Source organism: Somniosus microcephalus, chromosome 15, assembly GCF_052327205.1.
Source record: "Somniosus microcephalus isolate GS21.2 chromosome 15, FLI_Smic_1.0, whole genome shotgun sequence".
Taxonomy (NCBI): domain Eukaryota; kingdom Metazoa; phylum Chordata; class Chondrichthyes; order Squaliformes; family Somniosidae; genus Somniosus; species Somniosus microcephalus.
The window spans coordinates 47713918-47740872 of NC_141001.1; the positions used below are offsets into that span (position 1 = coordinate 47713918).

At 44.3% G+C, this 26955-nt stretch overlaps 1 protein-coding gene across 1 annotated transcript in view; it reads left to right on the plus strand.

Annotated features, from left to right (window-relative positions):
- Positions 1–26465, plus strand: part of fads2 (fatty acid desaturase 2) — a 65550-nt gene extending 39085 nt beyond the window's left edge. Inside the window, exons 3-12 of the mRNA XM_086007767.1 lie at positions 5936–6133; positions 7670–7771; positions 9298–9423; positions 10937–10997; positions 11100–11176; positions 12741–12838; positions 14417–14513; positions 19583–19662; positions 21693–21818; positions 24663–26465. Coding sequence (XP_085863893.1) covers positions 5936–6133; positions 7670–7771; positions 9298–9423; positions 10937–10997; positions 11100–11176; positions 12741–12838; positions 14417–14513; positions 19583–19662; positions 21693–21818; positions 24663–24714 — 1017 coding nt within the window. The 3' untranslated portion in view covers positions 24715–26465. The remainder of the gene's footprint in view (positions 1–5935; positions 6134–7669; positions 7772–9297; positions 9424–10936; positions 10998–11099; positions 11177–12740; positions 12839–14416; positions 14514–19582; positions 19663–21692; positions 21819–24662) is intronic.
- The last annotated feature ends 490 nt before the right edge of the window (positions 26466–26955 follow it).

Consider the following 26955-nt stretch of genomic DNA (forward strand, 5'->3'; position numbering starts at 1 on the left):
CGAGAGGGTGCAGAAAAAATTTACAAGAATGGTTCCAGGGATGAGGGACTTCAGTTTCGTGGATAGACTGGAGAAGCTGGGGTTGTTCTCCTTAGAGCAGAGAAGGTTAAGAGGAGATTTGATAGAGGTGTTCAAAATCATGAAGGGTTTAGACAGCGTAGATAGAGAGAAACTGTTCCCATTGGCGGAAGTGTCAAGAACCAGAGGATACAGATTTAAGGTGATTGGCAGAAGAACCAAAGGCGATATGAGAAAATACTTTTTTACGCAGCGAATGGTTAGGATTTGGAATGTACTGCCTGAAAGGGTGGTGGAGGCAGATTCAATCGTGGCTTTCAAAATGGAATTCGATAAGTACCTGAATGAAAAATATTTGCAGGGCTACGGGGAAAGGGCGGGGGAGTGGGACTAGCTGAAGTTCTCTTGCAGAGAGCCGGCATGGGCTGAATGGGCCGAATGGCCTCCTCCTGTGCTGTAACCATTCTACGATTCTTATTTCTATATACTGTTTCCGATCGGGTAATTCGACCTTGGCAGGAGTCACGTGTTGACACTTTCATTAAAACCAACATTAGCACCTTGATAATGTAATCATTCCCTGGATTTGCTTACTGCTGTTACACTTTTATTAAACTTTTTTAATTTGGACATAAGTCAAATTGAGCAACTTTGAATTAAGAGGAGTAGAGTGTAATTATTCTGCATCGACCCTGTGCTGTACTTGATCCAGGAGTGCTTGATGCTGATGAGGGGACAAGTGTGCTATCACATAGCAGTTCTTTACAGTATTTTGTTTAGGGGATAGAGTTAGACGCTTGCCTGGAATCTGGGTTCTTTCATTTGCTTGCAGTGGAGCTTCTCTGTGAAATGGGTTTGTGCAGTCCCAACCCAGTTTATTCAGGCATGAGCCTGCAGCAGTACGTGGCAGCAAGTAAAACTAAATTGGTAATCTCGCTTAAGGAAACTGTGGGATGGCTATGTGGAAATGTTGAATGCCACACTGGTGCAATAGGGGATGCTTTTCAGGTTGGGACTGAAGCACATTTTGGGGTGGAGTAGAGGAAGCTTATACAGGCTACTGATAATTCAAAGTTATCTGCTTAAATAAAATGATCAAGCAGCATGAATTAAGCAATTATAATAAAACACAGGCTTTTTTATTACACTTTTTAAATTTGGATTAATCGATAAGTCAAATTGAGCAACTTTGAATTAAGAGGAGTAGAGTGTAATTATTCTGTATAGACCCTATGCTGTACTTGATCCAGGAGTGCTTGATGCTGATATCAGGTGACTGAAATGGAAAATGTTCCATTCCTGGCACTAACACTCCTCACCTTAATGAGCACAAAAGTGGAGAATACAAAACAGTTCCTTTGGAGACTGTGTGGGAGTATCTGTATCTGTAAACACACGAGTCACAGGGCAGGCAGCAGTGACAAAGGGCATGCAGCATAGGGAAGAAGGATGAAATCATCAGTAAATAATTTATTAAAAGGTTCAGTTTACCTCATTGATCCAGGTTACCATTTGCCTACAACAATACAGATGGTCTCAGTAATCCAATTCCCCGCTCGCTTTTCGGTAGAAAGCCCTGCTTTGCAGATGGTGTATGTGAGCTAGAAATGTTTGTGACTCCTTGTAACTTTGGATGATCTAAAGCTTGGTTGAGCAGCACAGAACATAAATGGACTGAGGGGAAATGTGTTTTTAAGTTTTTGTATTTCCGGCCCCCACCTCCCCCAACCCCCCGCACACACAATCATAGCTGGAGTACGGTTGCACAGTTCCCCAGCTGCTCTTCACTACCTCACCTAAATATCCATTCTTCATCTGTGAGCTGACAGCTCTATGTACCATCAGGGTATTTGCTACAACAGTGATGCCATTGATGAGCAATCATGTCCTCACCTGACCTCCACATAGCTGTGCCTTCCTACAGGTGTCATTGGATCGTGATCAGCACTGGGAACCCAAAATGATTTTTTACTCTTCTAACCCCACCTCCCCAACATGGAGGTACTGAGCACAAATGGAGAACTCCTACCACCTCCCCGTCAGAAAAATCAAATCAAATCAAAAATCAAATCAAATCAACTTTTATTGCCATTGTTAGTGCACAAGTGCAGTACAACGAAATGTAGGCTTGCGGCTCCCGAGAGTGTACATTTAGATTAAGACATTTAAACATTCAACATACATTTGGCTTGTAGTATATTAACATAAACATAACCATAATAAAGTGCATTGGCAGATGTGCAGGCTTTAGAGTTTATTTGTGGAGTTCAGTAGGATGACAGCCCTGGGAAAGAAGCTGTTCCTAAATCTGGTCGTACGGGTGCGAATGCATCTGTAGCATCTCCCAGATGGCAGGAGGGCGAACAGACTGTGGCTGGGGTGGGTAGGGTCTTTGATGATGGACCGTGACCTCCGTAAACAGCGTTTCTGGTATATGTGCTCTATGGTCGGTAGCCGGGTGCCGGTAATGCGTTGGGCAGTTTTGACTACCCGCTGCAGGGCTTTCCGGTCATAGTAGCTACAGCTGCCATACCATACTGTGATACAGTTCGTCAGGATGCTCTCTATTGTGCAGCGGTAAAAGTTTGAGAGGATCAGGGGTGACAGGTTACATCCCTTCAGCCTCCTTAGGAAATATAGGCGCTGCTGGGCCTTCTTCACCAGAGAGGAGGTATTGAGGGACCAGGAGAGGTCTTCCGTGATGTGGACTCCGAGGAACTTAAAGCTGTCCACCCTTTCCACCACAGCCCCATTGATGTGGATGGGGGTGTGACTTCCGCCTTTAGACTTCCTGAAGTCCACAATGATTTCTTTGGTTTTCTTGATGTTAAGGGCCAGGTTGTTATCGGCGCACCACTTCACGAGATGCTGGACCTCCTCCCTGTAGGCTGACTCATCGTTGTTGGTGATCTGGCCTACTACCGTGGTATCATCCGCAAACTTGATGATGGTGTTGGAACCATGAACAGCCACACAGTCGTGGGTGAAGAGGGAGTAGAGGAGGGGGCTCAGCACACATCCTTGTGGGGCCCCTGTGTTCAGGGTCAGGGGGGGGGGGGGGGGGAGGTGTGGTTACCTAATTTGACAGACTGGGGTCTGTTTGTTAGGAAGTCCAGGGTCCAGTTGCAGAGGGAAGTGTTCAGGCCAAGAGTTTGGAGTTTGGTGGCCAGCTTGTTGGGGACGATAGTGTTGAATGCTGAGCTGTAGTCTATGAACAGCATTCTGATGTAGGTCTCTTTACCATCTAGGTGATTCAGTGCCGAGTGTAGAGCAGTTGTGATTGCATCCTCCGTTGATCTGTTTGCACGATAGGCAAACTGGTGTTGGTCAAGAGAGGCGGGAGCACTGGCTTTGATGTGAGCCAGGACCAGTCTCTCGCAACACTTCATTATGATGGGTGTGAGTGCGACAGGTCGATAGTCATTCAGGCACGTCACAGCCGTTTGTTTTGGCACAGGAATAATGGTAGCGGTCTTGAAGCATGTAGGACTACTGCCTGGGCCAATGACAGATTGAAGATGGCGGTGAAGACATCAGCCAGCTGATCAGCACATTCCTTGAGTACCCGTCCAGGGATGCTATCCGGTCCAGCAGCCTTTCGTGTTTTCACTCCGCGTAGAACACCCCTTACGTCGGAGGTCGACAGAGTGAGCACCTGGTCTTCCGGGAGTGGCAAGGCTTTGGTAGCCGGCTCCCTGTTGTCCCTGTCGAAGCGAGCGTAGAAGTTGTTAAGCTCCTCCGGAAGGGAGGCATCGCTAACCGGGGGGCTGGTGTTTTTGCCCTTGTAGTCAGTGATGGACTGGATGCCTTGCCACGTGCGCCGGGGGTCCGAGTTGTTGTGGAAATGATCCTCTATCCGCAGTGTTTGTTTCCTTTTGGCAGTCCTGATACCCTTTTTTAGGTTGGTCCTAGCTGCACTGTAAGCCGCCGCGTCGCCAGATTTAAATGCTGCGTCGCGTGCTTTCAACAGCGAGCGGACCTCTCCGTTCATCCAGGGTTTCTGGTTGGGGTATGTCCTGATATTTTTATGGGTTGTGACGACCTCGACGCAGCTGTTAATGTAGAATAGCACTGTGGATGCGTATTCCTCGATGTCATTATGGGCAAACATGCCCCAATCAGTGCGTTCGAAGCAATCCTGAAGCTCCGAGACTGCCCCCTCTGGCCATACTTTCACTGATGTTCTCACTCTTTTGATGAGCGGTTTGTATGCCGGGGCTAGAAACAGGGAGAGGTGGTCAGACTTCCCAAGGTGGGGGCAGGGAATGGCCTTATAAGCGTCTACAATGCTCGTGTAGACTTGATCCAGTGTGTTCTCCCCTCTTGTGGGGCAGGAAACATTCTGGTGGAATTTCGGTAGTACAGTTTTTAGGTTTATGTGATTGAAGTCCCCCGCGACGATAAAAGCTCCGTCTGGGTGCGCAGTTTGTTGTTCGCTGATGGCCCTGTAGAGGTCCGCTAACTCACCACAGTTAAGAGATCAAACCTGGAACCCTGCTTGGTGTGTGTGGTCAGTTCCACACCAAGCAGTGCATTTCCTCTTCAGCCGTTGGTAGAGGCCTGAAAGGAAATGTTTGCGCCCGGGACTGAAATGATTAATTCATGGGTGGAGCTGGAATAATAAGGTTTGATTGTAGGTGACCTTTGGAATTTGACCTGTGGTCTTCCAGTCAAGGTCACTGTTGTAACTAGCATTGTGGTTCCACAGGAAATTCAGGGTTAGAAGCCCGTCGAAGGGAGGGAGATTGAGATGGACAGTATTCAAGAGGCATGGATTAAGGGATATGTTAAAGGGTTAGGAGGGGAGGCTCAATGACAAAATATACCAGCTTGTTCAGCCCTATGGCTTTTTCCTGCTTCCAAATAAAAATGTTTGATCATATCTACAGTAATTAAGTCTTGATTTTTATTCAACCCTCCACAATGCTCAAACCATTACCCTGTTGAGAGAACAACCAAAACCCAAGTCAATGCCACCTTTGGAGATGACATTGGGAGATAACGCAAGAGTGCCCCATGGTGACTCTGCACTCTGATTTCTGTCTCCCTGTGGGAGAAATGGCTTGCAAAATGGCCAAGATCACGAACCTATGTATAGAATCGCAGGAACAAATCAGTATCCCATGATACCGTGCAGTCAAGCATCATGCCAGTGACCTATTTACAGTTTGATTTTAACTGCATTGAAATGGTTTGAAGCAAAGGAAACCCTGGTGAAATCATTGCAGAAATCAGATTGTTATTCAACAAATTAGTACATGCCCGCTGAGAATCAATTCCCACTCTAGAGCATGACCTAAAAACTACACTTGGTATTGATTCCCTGTGTGCAACACCATGCAAAATAGACTACTAATAGATTAAAAAAATCTTCTGTCAACACGTACTTCCTGCCACCATTTTGCCATTATAAATTCCTACGCCCACATTTATAATGGGAACCGTCTATGTAAACTTGTCACACTGTAATTACTCCCTCCCCCATTAGAGGCACTGCAGTGCCTCTACTGACAGGAAGGTGACCAGTTTACTTAAGTAGTTTCCATTCTTAATGTGGGCACAGGAATTTATAATGGGAATAGAAAAGTAAGGACAAAATGTATGGTTTTAATTTGGAGACTGAATTAGATCTGCAAACCCTGAGCTAATTATCCCAGCCCTCTAACCCCGTTTCATCTGGGGACTACACTTGGTTTTCACTCCCTTTGTGCAATGACACTGAAAATCAACTAGTTTTAAAATTAAAATGAAATGAATTTGAATGTAATAGGGGCTTTGCTTTTTATCTAGGGAAAGTGTTTGATTCCCAGCAGTAACATCTAACACTAACATTTGATGAGCATAAAATTCATTGAAAAAAGAGTGGTTACGGAGCACCCGTTGAAGATTCAGTGAACACTCATTCATTTGGTTTCAGATTGAGTTGATTGAAGATTTTCGGGCATTGCGGAAGACAGCGGAGGACATGAAACTATTTGACACAGATCTGGTGTTTTTCTCTCTCTACTTTGGCCACCTCTTGGTCTTGGAGTTCCTGGCCTGGGTGACGCTGTCATATTTTGGAACTGGCTGGATTCCAACTCTCCTTACTGCATTAATCCTGGCAACCTCACAGGTAAGGAACAGTCATCACTACATAATCAGATCAATGAAGGGCGTGGAACCAAGCAAAATGAGAATACCTAAGCATGGCAGGGTGAGGTACTGTGCTACGTCACTCCCTTTTTCTCCAGGGTGCAAACTCTAATTAAGTTTAATCGAATGGGATGATCTCTTAATGTGATTTCAGTTAAGGATCCTGAAGAACACGAGTTTGGCTAATCCCAGTGCGGGATCCAGAAGGACAGGGAGTTTAGCCGATCCTATTCCAAGATCCTAAAGGATAGTACATTCAACTCCATTCAATCACTGACATGCTCTCTCTTTCCCAGCCCTACGCTTGATGTAAAGTGGGCAAGCAGCCACGATATGGGATAAAATGAATGCTTCCTCCGAAATCTATGGATTAATTAAGGATAGCCGGCTCAGATTTGCAAAAGGAAGTTGTATCCGACGAATTTAATATTGTTTTTTGAGGAAATATGGAGCGTATTGATAATGGAAATGTAGGGGTCAGTTTTTACCCGGCCAGTTTCCTCCAGGTAGGCAGTTAAAATTGAGCAGGTTACTTTCCTGCTCATAACCCAATCCTTTCCGATATTAAACTGCAGGATTTCACAAGCGGATGAGTCAACTGCCTAAAGCAGTCGGGTGCCTCAATATATGCAAATCAGGGTCCTATTAAGTCAATAGGTGTGTTCAACATTATGAAGGATTTTGCTAAAGCAAACACAATAACTATTTCCACTGATCGATGAGTCAGTACCTAGAAGACATAAATATAAGATCATCGACAAAAGAGAGGGAGGCTAGGAGAATTTTTTTAAATGTGTATATATTTATTATGCAGAGGGTTGTTAATGGAATGGCTTACCAGAAACCGAGGTGGAAGCAGAGTCCATAATATCTTTTTAAAAAGGAGTGAATAAATACTTGGGGGAAAAAAAATTAAGACTGTATGGGGAAAGGGATGGAACTAAGTCAGTAGCTCTTTTTGGAAATTGGCACAGGTGCAGTGTGCTGACTTGTCGCCTTCTGTGCTGTAATACTCTGTAAATAACTCAGTGAATCTCAGTGTGACTCGTACAAATCTCAGACATCCCCATGGCAATTGATTATGGGAATCCTTGATGCTGTGTAGCTACAGGGATTTAGAATCTTCATCCTTTTGAGCGAGGGGAGTCTTTTATGACTCTTGAATATCTCCTGGATATAAACACTGAGGAATTCTCCCTTGAAAATAATGGACCAGTCCTACATAGAATGAACAAACCCCTTCAGCCTGTTCTCAGGGATCTCAAGCCTTGGTTGAAACCCTTGCCTCTACAGTGAGATGGGTGAATGACTGCCATGAAATAATGCTGAGTTATTTGTTGGATGAACTGATCAGCAGTTGTGGGGGTGAGGAGGCGGGGACGGTGAGAGCCGCTGAACTGTTTATCTGGGAGGATCATTGTTTTTATTACTTTCTATAAAACAGTAAAGAGAATTCAATCTATTTTCCTATCCCTGTACAATGCTGTAAAGGTGTTTATCTTTTTGTGGATTCCAGGCCCAGTCAGGCTGGCTTCAACACGATTTTGGACATTTGTCTGTATTTCGGAAATCAAAATGGAACCACCTGCTACATAAGTTCCTGATCGGTCACATGAAGGTTAGCATGGGGGAGGTGTTCTTCAGACAATGCTAATTTAAAAAAATTGGAATGCTGCAGGGTTTTCTGTAGTCTATTCCAAAGGACTTTACAAAGAATGGGTGTGGTGTATGATTATGTTGAGGCTGAAGCTACTTTTCTTGCTGATTCTGAAGCTGGCTAGGGGAACTTCAGCTTTGCTGATCCCAGACTTGGTATTTGCCCATTAGGCCAGTTATGTTACACAGTTTGCAGTAATGTGAAATAAAGCCAGAAACCTTTTGGAAACATTCAGCAGGTGAGATAGCATCGGTGGAGAGAGCAGACAAGTTGAAGTTTCGGGTGTGCGGACCCTTTGTCAAGACATGGTCTTCCAATGTAGGGGCCCCAGCCCAAGCCCCAGGAAGGAGCAGGTTGGTGTTTGGGATGGGGACCCTCCGTCAGGATACCATGATGGGAAGTTGGTCTGTACCCTTGGTGTCGACTTGCTTTTTACTTCTACCAGGCTCCTGGGCCGCTGGAGCACGTTCTGCTTTGCCATTTATGCTTCCCTCTCCACCTGCCCATCAGCCATCTCTTTAAGCTATTCACACATTTTCTGTGTCTTGTATTTCTTTAATTTCGCTCATTATGTCTCCTATTGTCTCATCCTAATATTACTTCTGCCATTTAACCATCTCCCCTTCTCCATTTAAGCACTTTAGAGGTCATTCTGTTTCTTTCTCTGTGACCGTGTCTATATATTTTCCGTCCCCTTTCCCATGTTCTGTTCCTTTTTAAATGCTGTTCATCGGTAATATCGGCAGTCTTTACTTGTCTGTTCTCTCCTCCGATGCTGACTGACCTGTTGAATGTTTCCAGCATATTCTGTTTTTGTTTAAGATTTCCAGCATTTGTAGTGTTTTGCATTTGTTCATAATGTGCAATTGTTAAACAGCTTTGATTTCATATTGATATAAACTGTGTAGTGTAATTTGAGTGTGGACTCACTTTATGGGCAAGGAGACAGTCTCGCAACATTTCTGCTTCACACCCATTGCAGTGTATCTGTGGCCTTGTGCAAAGTCAAGGTTAAAAGATTTGACTGGATTGCCTGGGAACTTCTTAGCTGTGTTTTGACTCTTTCTGATGTTATTAGAAAGCCAAAAGGACAGCCCACTAACATTAGCATTTAAGCTCTATGAACAAGCATGCGCAGAACTTTCTTTGCCTGGACTAGACAGCACCATAGGAGCTGGCAACTTGGGTATGACAACCTTAGCTTGCTGTGAGGTACCAGTATCAAACTGGCATTTGTGGCACAGCAATGCCCCAAGTAAAAGTGAGGGGGAAAGGGTTGCAATTGTGCCAGCTGTTTAAAGATGATTCTGACAGAGAGCAAATGCTGAGCATGATTGTCAACAAGTGTGAGACACTAGACCTGGAGGGGTTGAGTGAGATACCGAAACTCGTGTGGGTGATTAAGAAAGAATTTGAAACTCATATAAGTAAAGAGCTGGATTGCCATGCTTTTAGTATATTGTGTGATACTGTATCTCTGTTATAAGGGGGCATCTGGGAACTGGTGGAATCATCGACACTTCCAGCACCACGCCAAGCCCAACATCTTTAACAAGGACCCTGATGTGAACATGCTGAAGATGTTTGTATTGGGAGATACACAACCCGTGGAGGTAATTTCTTTATATTGAGAAATCTAGGAGAAGGGCCTGGGCCCATAGTGCAGGACAAGACCAAGTTTGGAAAGAGTAGGAGAGGTGGTGAGATAAATTGGGGAGTTCTGACTACATGATGCCAAGCTTGTGCTGCAAGACGATGGATTGAAGTAGGTAAGGAAGCCTGAGGAAGGTAAGGAGCGCCACAGTTTTAAGGTCCTGGCGAAAAAGTGAGTTAGAGTAGGAGACAGCACAATGAGTCTTGCTTTCAATAGAGCAAGGATTCAAGGAAGAAGGATGGAGTATTCACATCTTAGGAGGAACAGTACAGATTCACTCCATGTTCTCTGTGTTTAACATTGGAACCAGAAAGGATAAGATCCTACAAGTATAGTAGAATGTTATGCAGTCTGAACTCTTCATACATTTAGCAACAGAATCATGTGGGCTGGGATATTTCCCTCAGTGTCACAAAAACCTCACCGTTAGTATACTCTGGGAGACATGTTTACACTCGCACCAACTTTTTCACTAACATTAGCAACTGGAGGAAAATACATCTTGCAGAATAGCAGATAGCCGGGAGTGAGTAACAGGTTGAAATCGAATCAAGGGGTTCAGATACTTTATATGTAGAATAACGGATACCCGGAAGTGAGTTGTAGGTGTGGAATTTCCTCCCATTTACATTTCCCACTGGAAGTATGGTGGGCCAGGACTTCCACCTGCCTGCGGCCTGGATTTTCTTCTGTAAAACCACCTGTTCTCAGATGATCATAGGTTGGAAAGTGAAAGAAAATGGGGCAGGGAGGCCTTCTGCCAAACCCTTGCTCCTGCAAATGACGGACGGTATTTTTCCTCCCCATTTGACAATGACAGCACTCACCTGCTCACTGCCCATCCCATTACATGTAAATAACAGAAAGTAGGCAGGGCAAAGGTCTTAAGTCAATGTCCCTCTGCTGCTCCAATTGAATGGCCAGCATGGACAAAAGGAAGAGGCACTGGGGATACTGTAGTGGCAGGTGGAACAGACTCTTATGGAACTACTGGCAGCTGGACACTTTTCTCCCTCTTCCCACTGCTTCCTACTTCCCATGATCTAACCAAAGGGTTTGGATGATCATATCTAGAATAGTGGCTATCTGAAAGTAAGTTTACAGGCTGAATCCAATCAAGTGTTTGGATGGATTGTTTGTATCTAATAATTATTTGGTATTCTGTGATTTCATGCTTCTGGCAGGTAGTTGTGCTCGCTTGCAGCAGGGATGAAGAATCAGGGATAAATGCTGTAGCCCTGTCTCCAGTGTTCTCCCTGCTGGGAATATTGGACTGCAAAATTACCCCATAGAACAATGGATACCTGGGAGGGAGTTGTGGGCTGGAATTTAATTGCGACGTTTAGATGGTTTTATACAGAATAATGGGTCCTCAGTTCAAATGTTTCTGTGAAAGATTTACGGTCCCTTGTACTGAAGGCCTAGTGTAGATGCTGACCTGATTCCTCCTAATTCCTCTTTTCTCCCTGTAGTTTGGAAAAAGGAAGATCAAGTATTTGCCGTACAACTATCAACACGAGTACTTTTTCCTCAGTAAGTATGACTCCTTGACCAGTCAGTGTGATGCTATCGGTTGTGACGGTTGTTTCCTGTTGTGATATCACCTGTGTTGTCACTTGCTGCTCTCTCTTTCAGTTGGCCCGCCCCTGCTAATCCCGGTGTATTTCTACATTCAGATAATGATGACCATGATTACCCGTCGAGATTGGGTGGTAAGTACGTCAGAACGTGTAATATAAGGATTTGTTTTCCCTCTCCCACTCCTCACCACCTCCCACTTTGAATTTTATTTTCCTCTTTGTCTTCCCTCATCACATTCTGCCATTGCTCGATGGAAAGGGCAGGCTGGTGACCCTTGCCCCGATCTAGAACTAGCCAGTGACACTTGTGTGAGAAATGCCAAGGGTGACTGGACCTGTGAGTTCCTCCTGCCTCCCTGAAAGGAAACGCCACCTCTTGCTGGCACTAGCCCCTCTTGAGTTGAGGGCCTTGTTATGCAGGAAATTCTGGGCACCAAAACAGACTTACAAACACTGCAGCGTAGCACATTAGCTTTCGTTTATGTATAAAAAGACGCTGTCCAACATGTAACTGGGGAGCCACAGTAGATTGACACATTGGCACCAAATTCCTGGGGCCTGGGAGGAAGGAAAGCCTGATTTCTGTCCCGGGTAGGAGAGCCAGGCATTTGGATTGGAACCTGGTTACATTGGCAATCCTCCCCAGCAATTCACTCCCCAGCAGTAACATCCCATACTTTGATGAGCACAGAATTTACCCCCCAAAAATGCTTCGAATAACATTACTTGGATGGAAGTGATAGCATAAGATGAGACCTGAAGCATGGCACTATCTGGACTTATTGCACTGCACACACAGCAGAGCAATTTCATAGCTTTTATATATATACTAGCTGGGGGAGCCCGGCTTTGCCAGGGCTGTTTTGGGCTGGGCGGTTTAAATCGAGTGCCAGGCTTTGGGGCCTCTCTGTGAATCTGCTGCCGGGCAACATTTTAAATCGAGTACCAGGCTTTCAGGCCCTGTCTGCCTGTCCCTCTGTGAATCTGGTGCCGGGCAACATTTTAAATCGAGTCCCAGGCTTTTTGGCCCTGTCTCTGTGTCCCTCTCTCAATCTGCTGCCGGGCAATATTTCTACCTTTTAATACCTTGAAAGATGAAAGTGAAAGTACTTCTAAAAGATTTTTGGTAAATCTTTTTAAAATAACATAAGAGATACTAACGTTTTCGAAGCTGCATCAGCAGATTTTGAGCTGGAAGGAGTTGAAGCAGCAATGCTGTTTTTAGCTTGAGGCAATGGACGCCACATCCCTGAGATGAAAACGATTAGTCCCGCCCCCACACACACACCGATTGGCCAACCATCTGTACTGTAGGATTGGTCAATCGTGACGGCACAGGATTGGTCGAACCTTGACGTCAGTCAATCAATGCTAAGTAGCAGATAATGAGTTTAATTTTGAAGGTTTTTTGCATAAGGCGCGAACAATTTTCGTCCGACCGAAAAGTAAATACGCTTACGACCGTCCCGGAACCGTAAGCTTTCTTTGGAGGTAACGCACGCGTAGGTACGCTCTATAACTTTCGAGCGCATAGCCGGACAGACGCACACGTGAGGACAGACAGACAGATAGACAGACAGAAAGAAGTATCCGTTTATATATATATAGATAGATAGATAGATAGATATATTGTAAATCAGTAATGATATCACAATGCCTTTAACACAGTTCAGTTTCCTTCTTCTCCACTTTGCAGGATCTTGCCTGGGCTACAACATACTACATCCGCTACTTCAACACCTACATCCCATTTTATGGATTTTTCGGTTCCATACTCTTTGTCCTCTTCGTCAGGTATGTACAGTTGGAGAGAACTCCTCCTGTTCCAATCTCAGTCACTAATGTTATAATTTATTAGGATTCTAAACCAAGGTGCTACCTTGTTTAAATAGTTGAGGAGGACTTTAGGTTAATTTAGTATTTTGGAGAAGGGGATGTAACCCAAGTCAAAAATATGTGAGGGAGATATTTCCCCCTCCCCTTTTGTTCTCCTGTCAGTGGCTGTGCCTATGATTTAAGTGATGTGATTGGATTATCAGACAATTCATATTCAGTGTCAAATGCCCAACCTGCCCCAAATTCTTGTAATGACCAGTCTAAATTGGCTCATTCAAACTGGTATCAATTTAGAGCAGCTCTGTATCTTCATTTATATCTGAATTCCAGGTTTTTAATTTTCCTTTCCTGGTGGGACAAGGTGTTGCAGCAGACACGGTGGAAAGGATAGCAATTTACTGACAAATAAACCACTGACGTCGGGTGCACAAAGTACAAGCTAGTTAGAATTTGAACAAAATGACCATGTATAGAAAGCAAAGTCCATTAAGAAATGTTCTCCAGCTCGCTAGATGGCGGTCAGTAAAAGTGTATGTAACGGAGCTATTCAGAACAGGAAAATCCCAGGTTTAATCCCCCAGTCTGTGCAGAGTTAGCTGATCCCAGCTGTAAAAAGAAAGACTTGCATTCATGACCTCAGGATGTCCCAAAGCATTTTTCAGTCAATTAAGTACTTTTTTGAAGTGTAGTCAATGTTGCAGTGCAGGAAACGCAGCAGCCAATTTGCGCACGGCAAAAACCAATGTGATAATGACCAGATAATCTATTTTTTGGTGTTAGTTGAGGGATAAATATTAGTCAGGACACCAGGAATATGCTCCTGCTCTTTGAAATAGTGCCGTGGGATCTTTTACGGCCACCTGAGGGGGCAGACAGGGCCTTGGTTTAACATCTCATTGAAAAGACGACCTCTGACAGTGTAGCACTCCCTCAGTACTGTGCTGGAGTGTCAGCCTGGATTTTGTGCTCAAGTCTCTGGAGTGGAACTTGAACCCACAATCTTCTGACTCCAAGGCGAGAGTGTTACCCACTGAGCCACGGCTGACACTAATGGCAGTAGGGGGTGCTACAATTGGCCTTAGTTTCTCTGAGCTAGGAGGGGGAAAAAATCAGTGAGGCTTCCTCCTCATGATTGCTGTCCAAAAAGCCTTCTAGAAAGTGTTTGTATGTGGACATTGGGTGAGGACAGGTTCATTCTCAGCTGTGATACGTCTTGAAACTTCCCAACTTTCAGTGTCTAAGCTCACGCATGAAGAATGGCCATTTGGGAGTCTGCCGGTCCCTATGGAACTGTACCCAAGTGTGAGTTGGTACCTTCAGGAGAGGGGGGAAAAACATTGGAGAGGCAGAAAGTTAGAGGGAAAATGTTCTCTGGTCCCAGTTTATAATGTTCAAAGGAGGAAGAGCACCCAAAAGAGGTTTCCAAGAAACTGTTTAACAAGTACCTGTCTGTTCTGAACAGAATGTAGAAGAATCAGCACTTGAAGAGTTTAGATAGTAGTTGATACCTGACCATTGCCCTGGTTCTCTCTGCAGGTTCATAGAGAGTCACTGGTTCGTGTGGGTGACCCAGATGAACCATATTCCAATGAACATTGATGATGAAAAGCATAAGGACTGGCTCACTATGCAGGTAACCCTCAGTATAATGGTCAGATTTGGAATTTACTTTTAGCCGTTTGTGACAGTTCCCATTTAAAAGAAACAAAATGTTTTTAGTCATAAGTGCATTAGAATCATGTATTCTTATCAAAATGGCTGCCCACTAAATTGTAGTCAGTACAGACAAGCTACATCATGGGGTAACTTCACAAAATGGCCATTGTATCTCAGTTTTTCCAAGTGCCCAAATTGCTGCCATCATCAAAAAGGCCATCTGGCTTATAGACAGTGATCTTGATTGGTTGTCATCATGAAGACTGGTTTTCTGCATCAATGAAGAACGTCTGTTTGTTTGTTCCTTCTGCCTCTTATTGAAAGTATATGATATGGAAGACTGGGGGTATGTGGAGTTGGATGAAGACAGGATCAGTCTTGGCTTTGATGTCACTCTGGTCACAAGCCATTGTTTAGTCTCAAATGGAGAATGGCTACTTGTAGAAGGTCCTCGAAAGTGGTCCAGTGTTTTCAGGAGAGCAGTGAGGAAACAAAGGAGAGAGGCACAACAGGAGCACAAATCAGCAGAACTGTTAAGAACATAAATAGGAGCTGGAGTAGGCCATTTGGCTCTTCGAGCCTGCTCCGCCATTCAACAAGATCATGGCTGATCTTCTACCTCAACTCCACCTTCCCGCACTATCCCCATATCCCTTAATTCCCTCAGTTTCCAAAAATTTATCGACCTCTGTCTTGAATATACTCAACGACTAAGCATCCACAGCTCTCTGGGGTAGAGAATTCCAAAGATTCACAACCCTTTGAGTGAAGAAATTTCTCCTCATCCCTGTCCTGAATGGCCTACCCCTTATTCTGAGACTGTGACCCCGTGTTCTAGATTCCCCAGCCAGGGGAAACGTTTTCCCAGCATTAACCCTGTCAAGTCCCTTAAGAATTTTATATGTTTCAATTAGATCACCTCTCATTCTTCTAAACTCTAGAGAATATAGGCCTAGTCTACTTAATCTCTCCTCATGGGGCAATCCCCTCATCCCAGGAACCAGCCTAGTGAAACTTTGTTGCACTCCCTCTAAGACAAGTATGTCTTTCCTTAGGTAAGGAGACCAGAACTGTACACAGTACGTCAGGTGTGGCCTCACCAATGCCCTGTATAATTGTAGTAAGACTTCTTTACTCTTATACTCTAATCCCTTTGAAACAAAAGCTAACATACCATTTGCTTTCTTAATTGCTTGCTGTACCTTCATGTTAACTTTCTGTGATTCATATACAAGGACACCCAGGTCCCTCTGAACGCAAACAGTTCCCAGTCTCTCACCATTCAAAATGTTTTTGTTTTTCCTACCAAGGTGGATAACTTCACACTTCTCCACATTGTATTCTATTTGCCATGTTCTTGCCTGTCAACCTGTCTATATCTCCCTGCAGCCTCTTTGCATCTTCCTCACAGCTTACTTTCCCACCTAACTTTATATCATCAGCAAACTTGGATACGTTACACTCAGTCCCTTCATCTAAGTCATTAATATAGATTGTAAATAGCTGAGGCCCCAGCACTGATCCCTGCTAGTTACAGCCTGCCAACCTGAAAAAGTCCTGTTTATTCCTACTCTCTGTTTTCTGTCCATTAACCAATCCTCAATCCATGCTAATATATTACTCCCAATGCCATGAGTTCTAATTTTGTGTAATAACCTCTTGTGGGCACCTTATCGAACGCTTTTTGAAAATCCAAATGCACTACATCCACTGGTTCCCCCTTATCCAGCCGACTAGTTATGTCTTCAAAATACTCTAAGAGATTTGTCAAACACAATTTCCCTTTCATAAAACCACGTTGACTCTGCATTATCATATTACGATTTTCTAAATGTACTGTTACCATGACCCTAATAATAGATTCTAGCATTTTGCTTACTGCTGATGTCAGGCTAACTGGCCTATAGCCATTGCTTCTCTACCGTCATACCTTTTAATGTAGTTTCCCAATCTACCTTAGGCAACTCGCCCCTCATACCTACGTAGTTTGCCTTGTTTAGATTTAAGATCCTAGTTTTGGACTTAACTAAATCACTTTCAAACTCAATATAAAATTCTATCATATTATGGTCACTCTTCCCTAAAGGCCCCTTTACTACAAGGTTATTAATTAACACTTTCTCATTGCACAATACTAGATCTAAAATAGCCTGTTCTCTTCTATGGGGTGCTTCATTTCTGTGCCTCTATTGTCACATTGAGATGTTGTATACTAGATGTGCAAAGATGTGCGGGTTAGGTTGATTGGCTATGATAAATTGACCCTTAGTGTTAGGGGGATTAAATACGTGGGGATAGGGTGGGATATGTGTTGGTGTAGGGGTTACGGGGATCAGGTGGGATATGTGTCGGTGCAGGCTCGATGGGCTGAAATGGCCGCTATCTGCACTGTGGGGTTTCTGTGATTCTGTGATCTCTCATTAACCTGTGGAGGCCAGACTTTGTCCTGAGAAACAGATTGAATTATATGCCTGTTCCTGTTATCTATTTCAGCCTCAAATTTCAATGACTTTGTTCTCCAGAATGTTAAGAATACAGAAGGCAGCTCATTAAAACATTAATGTAAAATATTTAGAATGTTTATAGTAGATTAAAGTTTCATGATACAGAAAAGTGCAGCCATGATGACGCAGATCCATGTCAGGAGCTGACAAAACAGACGGAATCTGACAATTGCAAAGAGAATTTAAAGGATGCTGTCATGTGTCAAACTGCAAAGAAAACCTGGCACGTTACTAAACCGAACAAAGTGCATTGGCATGATTGGTGATACAAAGATGTCATGTCATCACAGATCACCCTGCTGCTAATTTGTAAAACTGTGCAGCGCTGAAGATAGCTCATTTCAGCAATGTTTAGATGCTTGCACAAGCAATGAGTTATCTCATTGGAAACCTAGGACCATTAGAGCTTTCAAATGTAGGCTTAATTTTAATGTAATGTTTTGATGTGGTTCTTCCAGAGATACAACCAGATCAGGCTAAGCTGTTTAATTTCTTGATTGGCCTAAAATGGTGTTTGGAGCTACATTTTTAGCCAATATGGGTCATACCTGGGACCAATATTGTGTCGAAGACATTCAACATCAATCGTGAAGGGGGTCAAGCAATGTTGTCTCAGATCAGTCACCATTAGGAATTACATGAAAGTCCACCACTCTGGCCAATATCAGTCAGGCCTGGAAACAAGCCTGTGGTTCTGGGGACCACCATGGTGGTGTGTTTTATTGGTGCCCCAGTGTATGATGCTGTGGACTGCTAGGTATGAGTTTGTGACCATGATTCCCTGCGTAGTGAGTTCCCTATCTTGGTAAAGGTTCAGAGGAGGCATGAAAACAGAATCAGGATGTGCAAGAGGGCAGAATTGAAGGAGTGCAGAGATCTGAGGCTTTGTAGGGGTGCAGGAGGTTACACAGATGGGGATGTAGATACCTTGAGCTATAGAGGATGGGTAGAAAAGTAAGATTAGGAATATCGATCACCATGGCCTCCTGCAACTTGTTCGATTGCCTTTGGCGAGGAATTTTCATAGTGTTTTCCTAAATTGGCCGAGAATATTTTTTTCAGTTTTTTTGCCTCTTCCAGGAAATTGCCTGACTGGGAGAATGAGTTGATGGTGCCTATAGGTTATACCAGGTCAGGGTGGGGCAGACTTGCTGGACCAGATGATCTTTTTCTGTCCTTTTTCATATGTTTGTAAGTACACTCTCCTCCTTTGCTCCCCCACATCCTTTCTTTCCCTATGTGCTTTAATATTCCTCTTTTTCAAACAGAGATTAGGCTAGAGATGTCAGACCAACTTCAGGAGATGGCACTGCTTCCACTTCACATTCTCTGCAGTATAACTGCAGGCTGATACAAAGCCAAGTTCTTAAGAAATAAAGAGAACTAATGTAGCACTTGACTCTCTAACATTAAAATTTAACAAGCAGAGTTCTGTTACATAGGAACAAGAGTAGGCCATTCAGACCCTCACGCCTATTCCTCCATTCAATTAGATTATTTCTGATCTGTATCTTAACTCCATCTACCCGCCTTGGTTCCATAACCCTCAATAGCCTTGCCGAACAAAAATCTATCAGTCTCAGTTTTGAAACTTTCAATTGACCTAGCTGCCACAGCTTTCTGGGGGAGAGAGTTCCAGATTTACACTACCCTTTATGTGAAGAAGTACTTTCTGACATCACTCCTGAACAGCTTAGCTCTACTTTTAAGGTTATGCGCCTTGTTCTGGACTCTTCCACCAGAGGAAATAATTTCTCTGATCCACCTTATCAAATCCTTTAATCATCTTAAACACTTCAATTAGATCACTCCTTAATCTTCTATATTCAAGGGAATACAAACCCAGTCTATGCAATCTGTCCTGATAATTTAACCCTTTTGGCCCCAGCATCATTCTGGTGAATCTGAGCTCCAAGGCCAACATATCCTTCCTGAGGTGTGGGACCCAGAACGGAATGCTGTACTCCAGACAGAGTCTAACCAGAGCTCTGTACAGCTGTTGTTCTTATGCTGAGAGTGATTTAGAAACTGGCAGTATAACTCTGGTTTCTCACTCCCATGCCACTCCGTACAAGTATGAGGTCAGTACCTGTAATATAACAACTTGCCTTAGAAGACAGTAATGATATAGAATCTGTTTCCAAAACAAGCACCATTGATGGTTTGTTTGTCAATGTGCAGCTCAGTGCTCCCTGAAAAACAGGCTGGTCTGGGCAGAGCAACAATACAGAGAAGTTGCATTCAACCTGATTCAGCTCAACTCAGCAAACCTGTATTATGTATTTTGCCTGGCTCATGTCAACAAAACAAATATAGTGAGGGAATGTAGCTTTATAATAAACTCAACAGCCAGCTTCATGTCCTGATACTGTACCAACAAGACACCTGATGTGGGTGGTCAACAGGCTGGAGTGTCGAGGCACAAGCCTATAGGCCGTCTTCAACAGTTTGAAGTCTGACTGTCAACCTGCATGCCAGGTGTTTTCAGATCATTATCCTTCAGGATGTCTAATGACGTACCATTCTGTTTTTGATTCTCCAGTTGGACGCCACGTGTAATATTGAACAATCCTCCTTCAATGACTGGTTCAGTGGCCATCTCAACTTCCAGATCGAGCACCAGTAAGTACTGTCCTCTTTCAAACAGGAAACATTTGGTAAGGTAGGGGACAGGTTTTTTTTTTGGGGGGGGGGGTTATGGATGGGGGCTCACAACATTAACATATTGGCCTTTCACCTCTTTGAGACCAAGGTTAGAATCCAGACCTGATTCATGGGATCTTTTCATGGGCTCCTGATCTGAGTATGTTTGCTGTGACACTGTGGGGAAATAAATGTTCCATTGACAAATATGCTTTGCCTTAATAAGTAAAACAATGACCCAATAATATTAATACATCATGATTAAAACCTGTTTACTGCTGCATTTTAAATTGACAAGATTGCTAGATCTCTGGCTCTTTCTGTTTCATTGGTGATTCTGATTTAAATTAGCCATTCCACTCTCTGTACTTTTACTGCTTCACTACACTACCACATGTACTGAGTTAATAATTCATACATTCCATCATTACACGTTATGAATATGATACTGGTATTTTTGTAAACTGTCTCACAAAGCACAAAGTCCATAAGATACACACCAGGTAAAAGCTGACTGTCCGCACTCATCACCTGGTCATGTCCCTGTTGTGTGCCTTTGTCATGTAGATGAATTGTGTGATCACCATTGTAGTAGATCCAATATCTGAGAATAGGACAAGCGGTGCAGGTGATGGAGGAGCTGATATTCATTCATGTCTGATGGGCACAACAGCCAGAGAACATCCTCCATCTCCAGTACAGATATCTGTGCAACATATGGCATGTACGGTACACACTCTGGTGTTAGCACATTCACCTGACAGATAAAGGAGTACACCCCATCTCGGGGAGCATGTAACATGTGTTTTGATTTGTAACAGGAAATGTTTGTATAGCCCGTGTTACCACACGGACTGCAGCAGCTCAACAAGAAGGCAACTCACCACCACCTTCTTGAGCAACTAGGGCTGGGCACTAAATGCTGGCCTTGCCAGCGACACCCACATCCTGAGAATGAAAAAAGGACATTCTTTGTTGGCCAGAGCTCAGATGTTCCAACCTGAGGAACATTTTATGAGGTGAAGGGTTTAAACACTGATGGTGCGAGATGCAGTAAACTTGCTAAGGATTTGGAGGCTGCTTTGGGCTCCAGAGCTTTTTGTATTTTGTAACAAAGTAATGAGATTTGTGTATGTCTGTTAAAATGTGAGAATGTCATTGTTTAACTGGGACTGATTTAGATGTTCTGAGTGTTAGACCTTGAAGATATCAGTAACATGCCCTGGCTGGGGGATGGAGAAGCCATTTGTTGATTTTAACTCTTGGGGCGGCTGGTCAGTGGAGTGTTCCCAGTCCTGCCAGCGAGTGGCCCGGTCCATTCCAAAGGCCAGGCCTCATTATCATGCAGCTCGCTGGATCTGGGCCGGTGCAATATCTGGTGTCCCAGAAGCTGACGCGGCCAGCAGAAAGGTAGGTAGGTCCGGGGCTGGGGAGGGGAGGGGGGTGGTGGAGTCCAGGGTGGCAGAGGCCCACATTATTCTGTGGAGCCTGGAGCAACACTCCTCAACCCCTGGCTCCACGAATATAATTTTTCACTTCCCTTTTTGAGGTTTCTTGTTTTTCACTGCATAGTACAACTGGAAGAAACCTGCACGGCACATGCTGTGCCCAGTTATCCCTCGATATTACATTGGGATATGATGTATGGCGTAGGAGCACGATTTGTTTAGAGGAATGAGGCCCCCACCTGATTCAGGCAGACGCCTGGGCCACCCAGCAGAAGGCCCCAGTAACTATGGCGGCTGAGCGGAAACAGGGAGCTAAGTTCACCGTGCTGATTTGAACTCTGCCAGCGCCCTGATTCTGCCAGGTGGGCTGAGTTAAAACTGGTCCCTTAGTCTTGAGTAGAAACAAAGGAAGGAAGAAGCTGGGGCTGGACTGGGGTAAAGGGAAAAGGGGTCAATAGTGGGGCTCCAAGTCACTGCTTCTAGTTGCAGTACTATTCAGACACCAGCCTCCTTTACAAATGAGAGCATTTAATTTCCTTTCTCTAATATATTTTTCTGCAGTCTTTTCCCTACGATGCCTCGTCACAATTACTACAAGATTGCTCCTTTAGTGAAATCGCTGTGTGACAAGCATGGCCTGAGCTACCAGGTGAAGCCTTTGTTGCAGGCCTTCAAGGATATAATAGGGTGAGTAACCCACACATCATTAGCACCGTGACACCGGCCATCAAGTGTCCAGTTTCCACACACACAGGTTGCCATCTTAACCCTCTATTCTTTGGGAGATTTAAAATTGAGCCTAACTTCCACCTCAAAGCTGTCGGGGGGAAAAGAGTTTAATTCTATGCGTGGCCTTTGTTCCTTTATTTCCTGTACCTATTATAGGGTTAAAACAGTGGCATAAAAAACCTGTTCCTTTCAAAATAGTGCGCACTGATTACCTGCCTGGGGAATTAGCTGAAGCCAGACGCAGTGCGAGGGAGGTGATGTGACATTCATACAGATAATAGTTGGTGACACAGGGTGCTGGCTGGAAGGAGTTCATTGAGCCTGATGCATACATGCCAACTGTGTGTTTTATGCAGACACTCAGCACTTTTCTCCTCATGTCAGTGTTTGCCTGTAAAAATTAGCATGGCTTCAAAGTTCTTTTGCTGCTCCGAGATTGCCCCATCAGCACCCCTACATTGACTAGTCTGGACATATGTGGTGGCATTTCCTAATTCACTCCCCTCTTCCCTGCTCTCCTCTCCTTGCCCCTTCTCTCTGCTCCATGGCTTAATGCCTTTTTTCTGGCCAGCAGGCTTCAGTACTGTTATTAGAGATTGTGCAGGCTGTAGTCCCAGTGGCTTTTTATGGAATCATGGAGCAGCCGAGGAAAATGTAATGTTGGTATTTACAGGGATCATTCTGGAGAGATTGCAGAATCAAATAATGAGCAGGACATTAGTCTGGGCTGTGGACAGCATGGGTAGGAGAGTGTAAATGGTGCTGTTTACAACTCAGCAAAAAAAAGGGACATAGGAATTGGCCATTTGGCCCATCAATCCTGCTCTGCCATTTTGTTACCCATGGTGGCTCAGTCTTTGTTCATCCCAATTCCCTTCCATTTCTACATATCCCCTAATAACCTTACTTCCCAATAGCATATTAACTCCCGTTTTAAACATCTGAATTAACTTTATATTCATGTACGTCTTCGGTAGTGTTTTCCGTATTCTTGCAAACCTTTGTGTATAGATGTTTTTCCTAGATTTACTTTTAGCCAGTGTAGCTGGAATTTTAATGGGGTGATTTTAATCCTACCTTTCCAGTGGAAACTGGGTAGGCTGTTACAATCAGCCAGGTAACATACCCACCACCTCCCACATCGATCCTGCCACCTTCTGTTTTAACCTGCTTTGAGCAGGTGGCAAGGACACCCACCTGAAGCTGGCAGGGTCCTGCTTTAAATATGCAGATCAGGGGCCCATTGACGTCATTGGGCCTTGACGCTAATTCTAACGGTGGCTTGAGTGGAGAGGTTGTTATGGGCCCAGTTGAAACCCTCTCTCCATGATTTACCTTGTTGCAAGTGACAGTTTCTTTGGTTCCGCCCTCCTGTTGTCCAAAACTCAGCTCCAGTATCAGGCGGCCAGCAGACCAGCGACTTGCAGATGAGGCCTAGGAGTTAAAATCGCTTGGGCCTCACGCTGGCAAGGTCGGGGGGGGGGGGGGGGGGTGCGGTTGGCACCTCACCTTGCCCCCTCCCATCCGATTCCCACTCCCAGTTAAAATTGGGGCTAAAGATTATGTCACCTTGTTCAGGATTCCTACATATGCATACATAAAAGGTGGCACCCCAGCACCAATCTTTGGGGATACTATTTCTCACTACAACCAATCCAGGAATGCCTCTTTTATCCCAACTCTCTGCCTCCTACCTCATAGCCTGCTTTATATCCATGATGACACAAGGTTATCTCCAATTCCACAAATCTCAATTTTAACTAGCAACTCTTGTCTGGAACCTCCAGAAAATCCATGTATACAATATCCATTGATTCCCCTATCTACCAACTCAGTGACTCTATTAGGCTAGTTTTATAAAGGGCCTACCTTTAAAAAATAACTCTGACTCTCTCTAATCAACTTATATATTTTTCTAACTGGCTACTCACTCTACTCCAGATGATGAATTCTCAATTTTCCCACTATTGACACTAAACTCACTGATCTATAGTTAACCTGGTTTCTTTCGTTCTCCTTTTTTGAATAAGGGTACAACATTGGATACATTTCAAAGTTCCAATCCTCTGGTATTATCCCTGAAACTATGGGAACTTTATAACTAATATTTTCAGCAAGCAAATATTCAATTTATGAGTTCTGTTGTGTGTGTCTAATGTTAGATGAGGGAAAAATGTCGGAGCAAATTGGACATCGATTCATACGTGCACACCGTTCTTAAGCAGACACTCAGCAATTACAGATCCGATGTCTGTTCATCTGTGTTTGTGGACAGAGGTCAGCAGGGATTCGAACTTTCCACACTCCAGAGATGTTGCCATGAGCACACACCGCTCTGTGGGAAGATCCAGCTCCGTCTCCCCACACTCCCTTCACCGCTGCTCCCTTGATGCCACTGCACTTCCAGTGTAACTACATTCGGGCCTGTTTTTGAGTTGTCAGTTTTGTGGGGGGGTGTTGTCCAGCTATTGCTAATTTTCTAGGTTGGCATGTATGTTAGCACAGTGTGAAGGAGCTGGGTTAAACACCAGTAGGGATGCATTCAAATGATACAGGGTGCTGGCTGGGAGGCAGGCATCACTGAGTCCCACAGTGTGAAGGAAATGGATTAACATCAGTAACAAATGTGTTTGTAGGGCACCAATTCAATGCCCACAGTGAGGTCCGAGTACTATTCCTAGTGGGAAGTTTTTAACTATTCAGTCTCTTAATTGCCCCATTTACGGTTCCCTAATATTTTGTAAATCGAGCCTATTTAAGTCTGCCACTGATTTACCTGATGTGCTACTTTTCTCCCCCCAGGTCCCTGAAGAAGTCTGGTGATCTGTGGTTAGATGCATACCTCCACAAATGAGGCAACTCCATCAATCCTCGCTTCTCTCTCTTCCTGTCTCTCTCTCTCTGAATTCCAGTACTGCGTCAGAGTTCCTGTTTCTCGCTCAGTTGTGTGCATCTCAAGTGATTTCTGCAGTATTAACAGGAAGCTGCCACTGGCTTTCAGCATGACCTGATGAATGATCTGATCCTCAATTGATGGCTGGTGAAGAGTATCTTGAATCGAGTTGCTCTGTCTCCCCTACCCCCGCCCCCCCTATTCAAGCCTTGGTAGGCATCCACTGCCAATGGAGTAGACTCCATTTTAATTAGACAAGAGACATATGTAGGACAATGAGCTTGATTTTATTTCAATTTATTGTGTTTCCTGACACTGAACAGAAGTTCTTTAGTGCTGTGACACCAATAGTTTATTTTGTTGAGTGGTGCAAAGGGGGATTACTGCAGCAGCTGTGTGAATGTTTAACCTTCAGTTAAATGTACGTCCGACATGCTTCACTGTAGCCACTGCCATTTATTGGAGGGGGTGCCAAGGAGGAAGGGCAATGTACAATACCAGTGTTGAAAGCAACAATTTTACCTCTTCTCTGTCTAACCCTGGCAGGGTTAATTTACTTAAATTAGTCTTTTTTAGATACAGTTGAAATAACGCAGGTCACGGGCGGGGGTCTAGAGCCTGCTTTCCTTCTCTTTCGCAAACATTCCAAATGGCAGCAGGTTGCAGTGGCAGTACCACTTCCAAAATGGCCTTATGGGTGAGACTGGGCAGATGGGGCATTTGTCACTCCAACTACCAGCTACCCTGATGGCACCACTCAGTGTGGTGCAGAGCCTTACAGACCAGGCAGATCCTATGTTCATATCCCCAGTCTGTGCTGATCTCGGCCAAGGTGGCAATCTGATTCTGTTGTCACCAACACCCGTACTGACGCACTTTTCAGCAGGGATCGCAGCCTAGTGATCAGAAGCCAGAACCCTGGCTGATTTAAGATGCTACAATTAGTCTTAGTACCCCTGGACTGGGAGAGACTGCTGCTGATTGCTGGCCAGTGATTTCCCCCTACTGCCAAGTGCACTTGGGTGGATGTAGCTGAGGACATGATTAGACTCTGCTTTGATGTCCCTTGGATTCAAAGAGCTTGCATTTATTAACCCTCAAGAATGACACCTTGAATGAGATACCAAAGGGCACCTATGCCGATGGAACTCGTGTACCCCAGTGCAAATCACTGCCTCATGAACAGGGTACAAATTGGGGGTGGGGGGGTAAACTGTTGCTACCTCCTGTCCAATACCCACCTCCCCGCCCCCCCCCCCCCCAACACCAGAAACTGAGGACAAGCAAAATATGTTACGCATGCATTTGGTGATACTCAAAAGTGAATAAAATCAAGCCCCGTGAGTCCATTTAAAAAAGAAAATATTAACGTTTCTACAAATGACCTGAGGAATGAATGGTTCTGTAACAGTTTGGGGTGAGTTTCAGCGATCTGGTTCTGTGCCGGTTTGGAGTATGATACATCCAAAATGTGGATTCAAGCCGCCATCAACCCCTTTCTCGCGAAATATCATTCCTTCCCTGCTTTCTGCAACCATGATTGGTAGGTTCCCCACTTCTATGTTTGTCATATGTCTCTATACCTGGTTTGTTATTCTAACAAGCAAAGGTCTCTTTCAGTCATGTCGGTCTGTAATTTATAGTAACAAGGAGGACAATGGCATAGGTAATTTTTTAATAAACTGACTAATCCTGTTTCTGTCACAACTCAATATCGAAATAATTGTTGATTCCTTTTAATCTCACCCACTCACCGGTGAACATCATTAACAAAGATTGTATTCTTTAACTAACCTTAACAGCAGCGTCAATAGTTGGCCTCACTCATACCACCAGCTGCATATTTACTGGTTATCACCGAGTACAGTTTCTGTCCTGAGTTAGTTTGCATAATAACTGATATAAAATTTAAACACCCACACACTGTGCTTTATAAATATAGAGGCTAGATTCTACACTACCAGTCTACAGTTGGTCTCAGTGCCACAGGGCAAGGGAGGGGGAGAAAAGCAGCCAGGACACAAAGCGGCCATTAACTGAAAGTGGAATAATGTCTTTGTTATTTTTTCTGTAATGAACTGGCTAATCAAACTGCACCGTGGTAAGCGGAGACCAGAGATCCCGAGCTGAAAATTGAGTAGCGCCCCATTTGGGGCACTAACTTCGCCGGTAGTGCCCTGGAAAAATTAGCGCCCCCGCGCC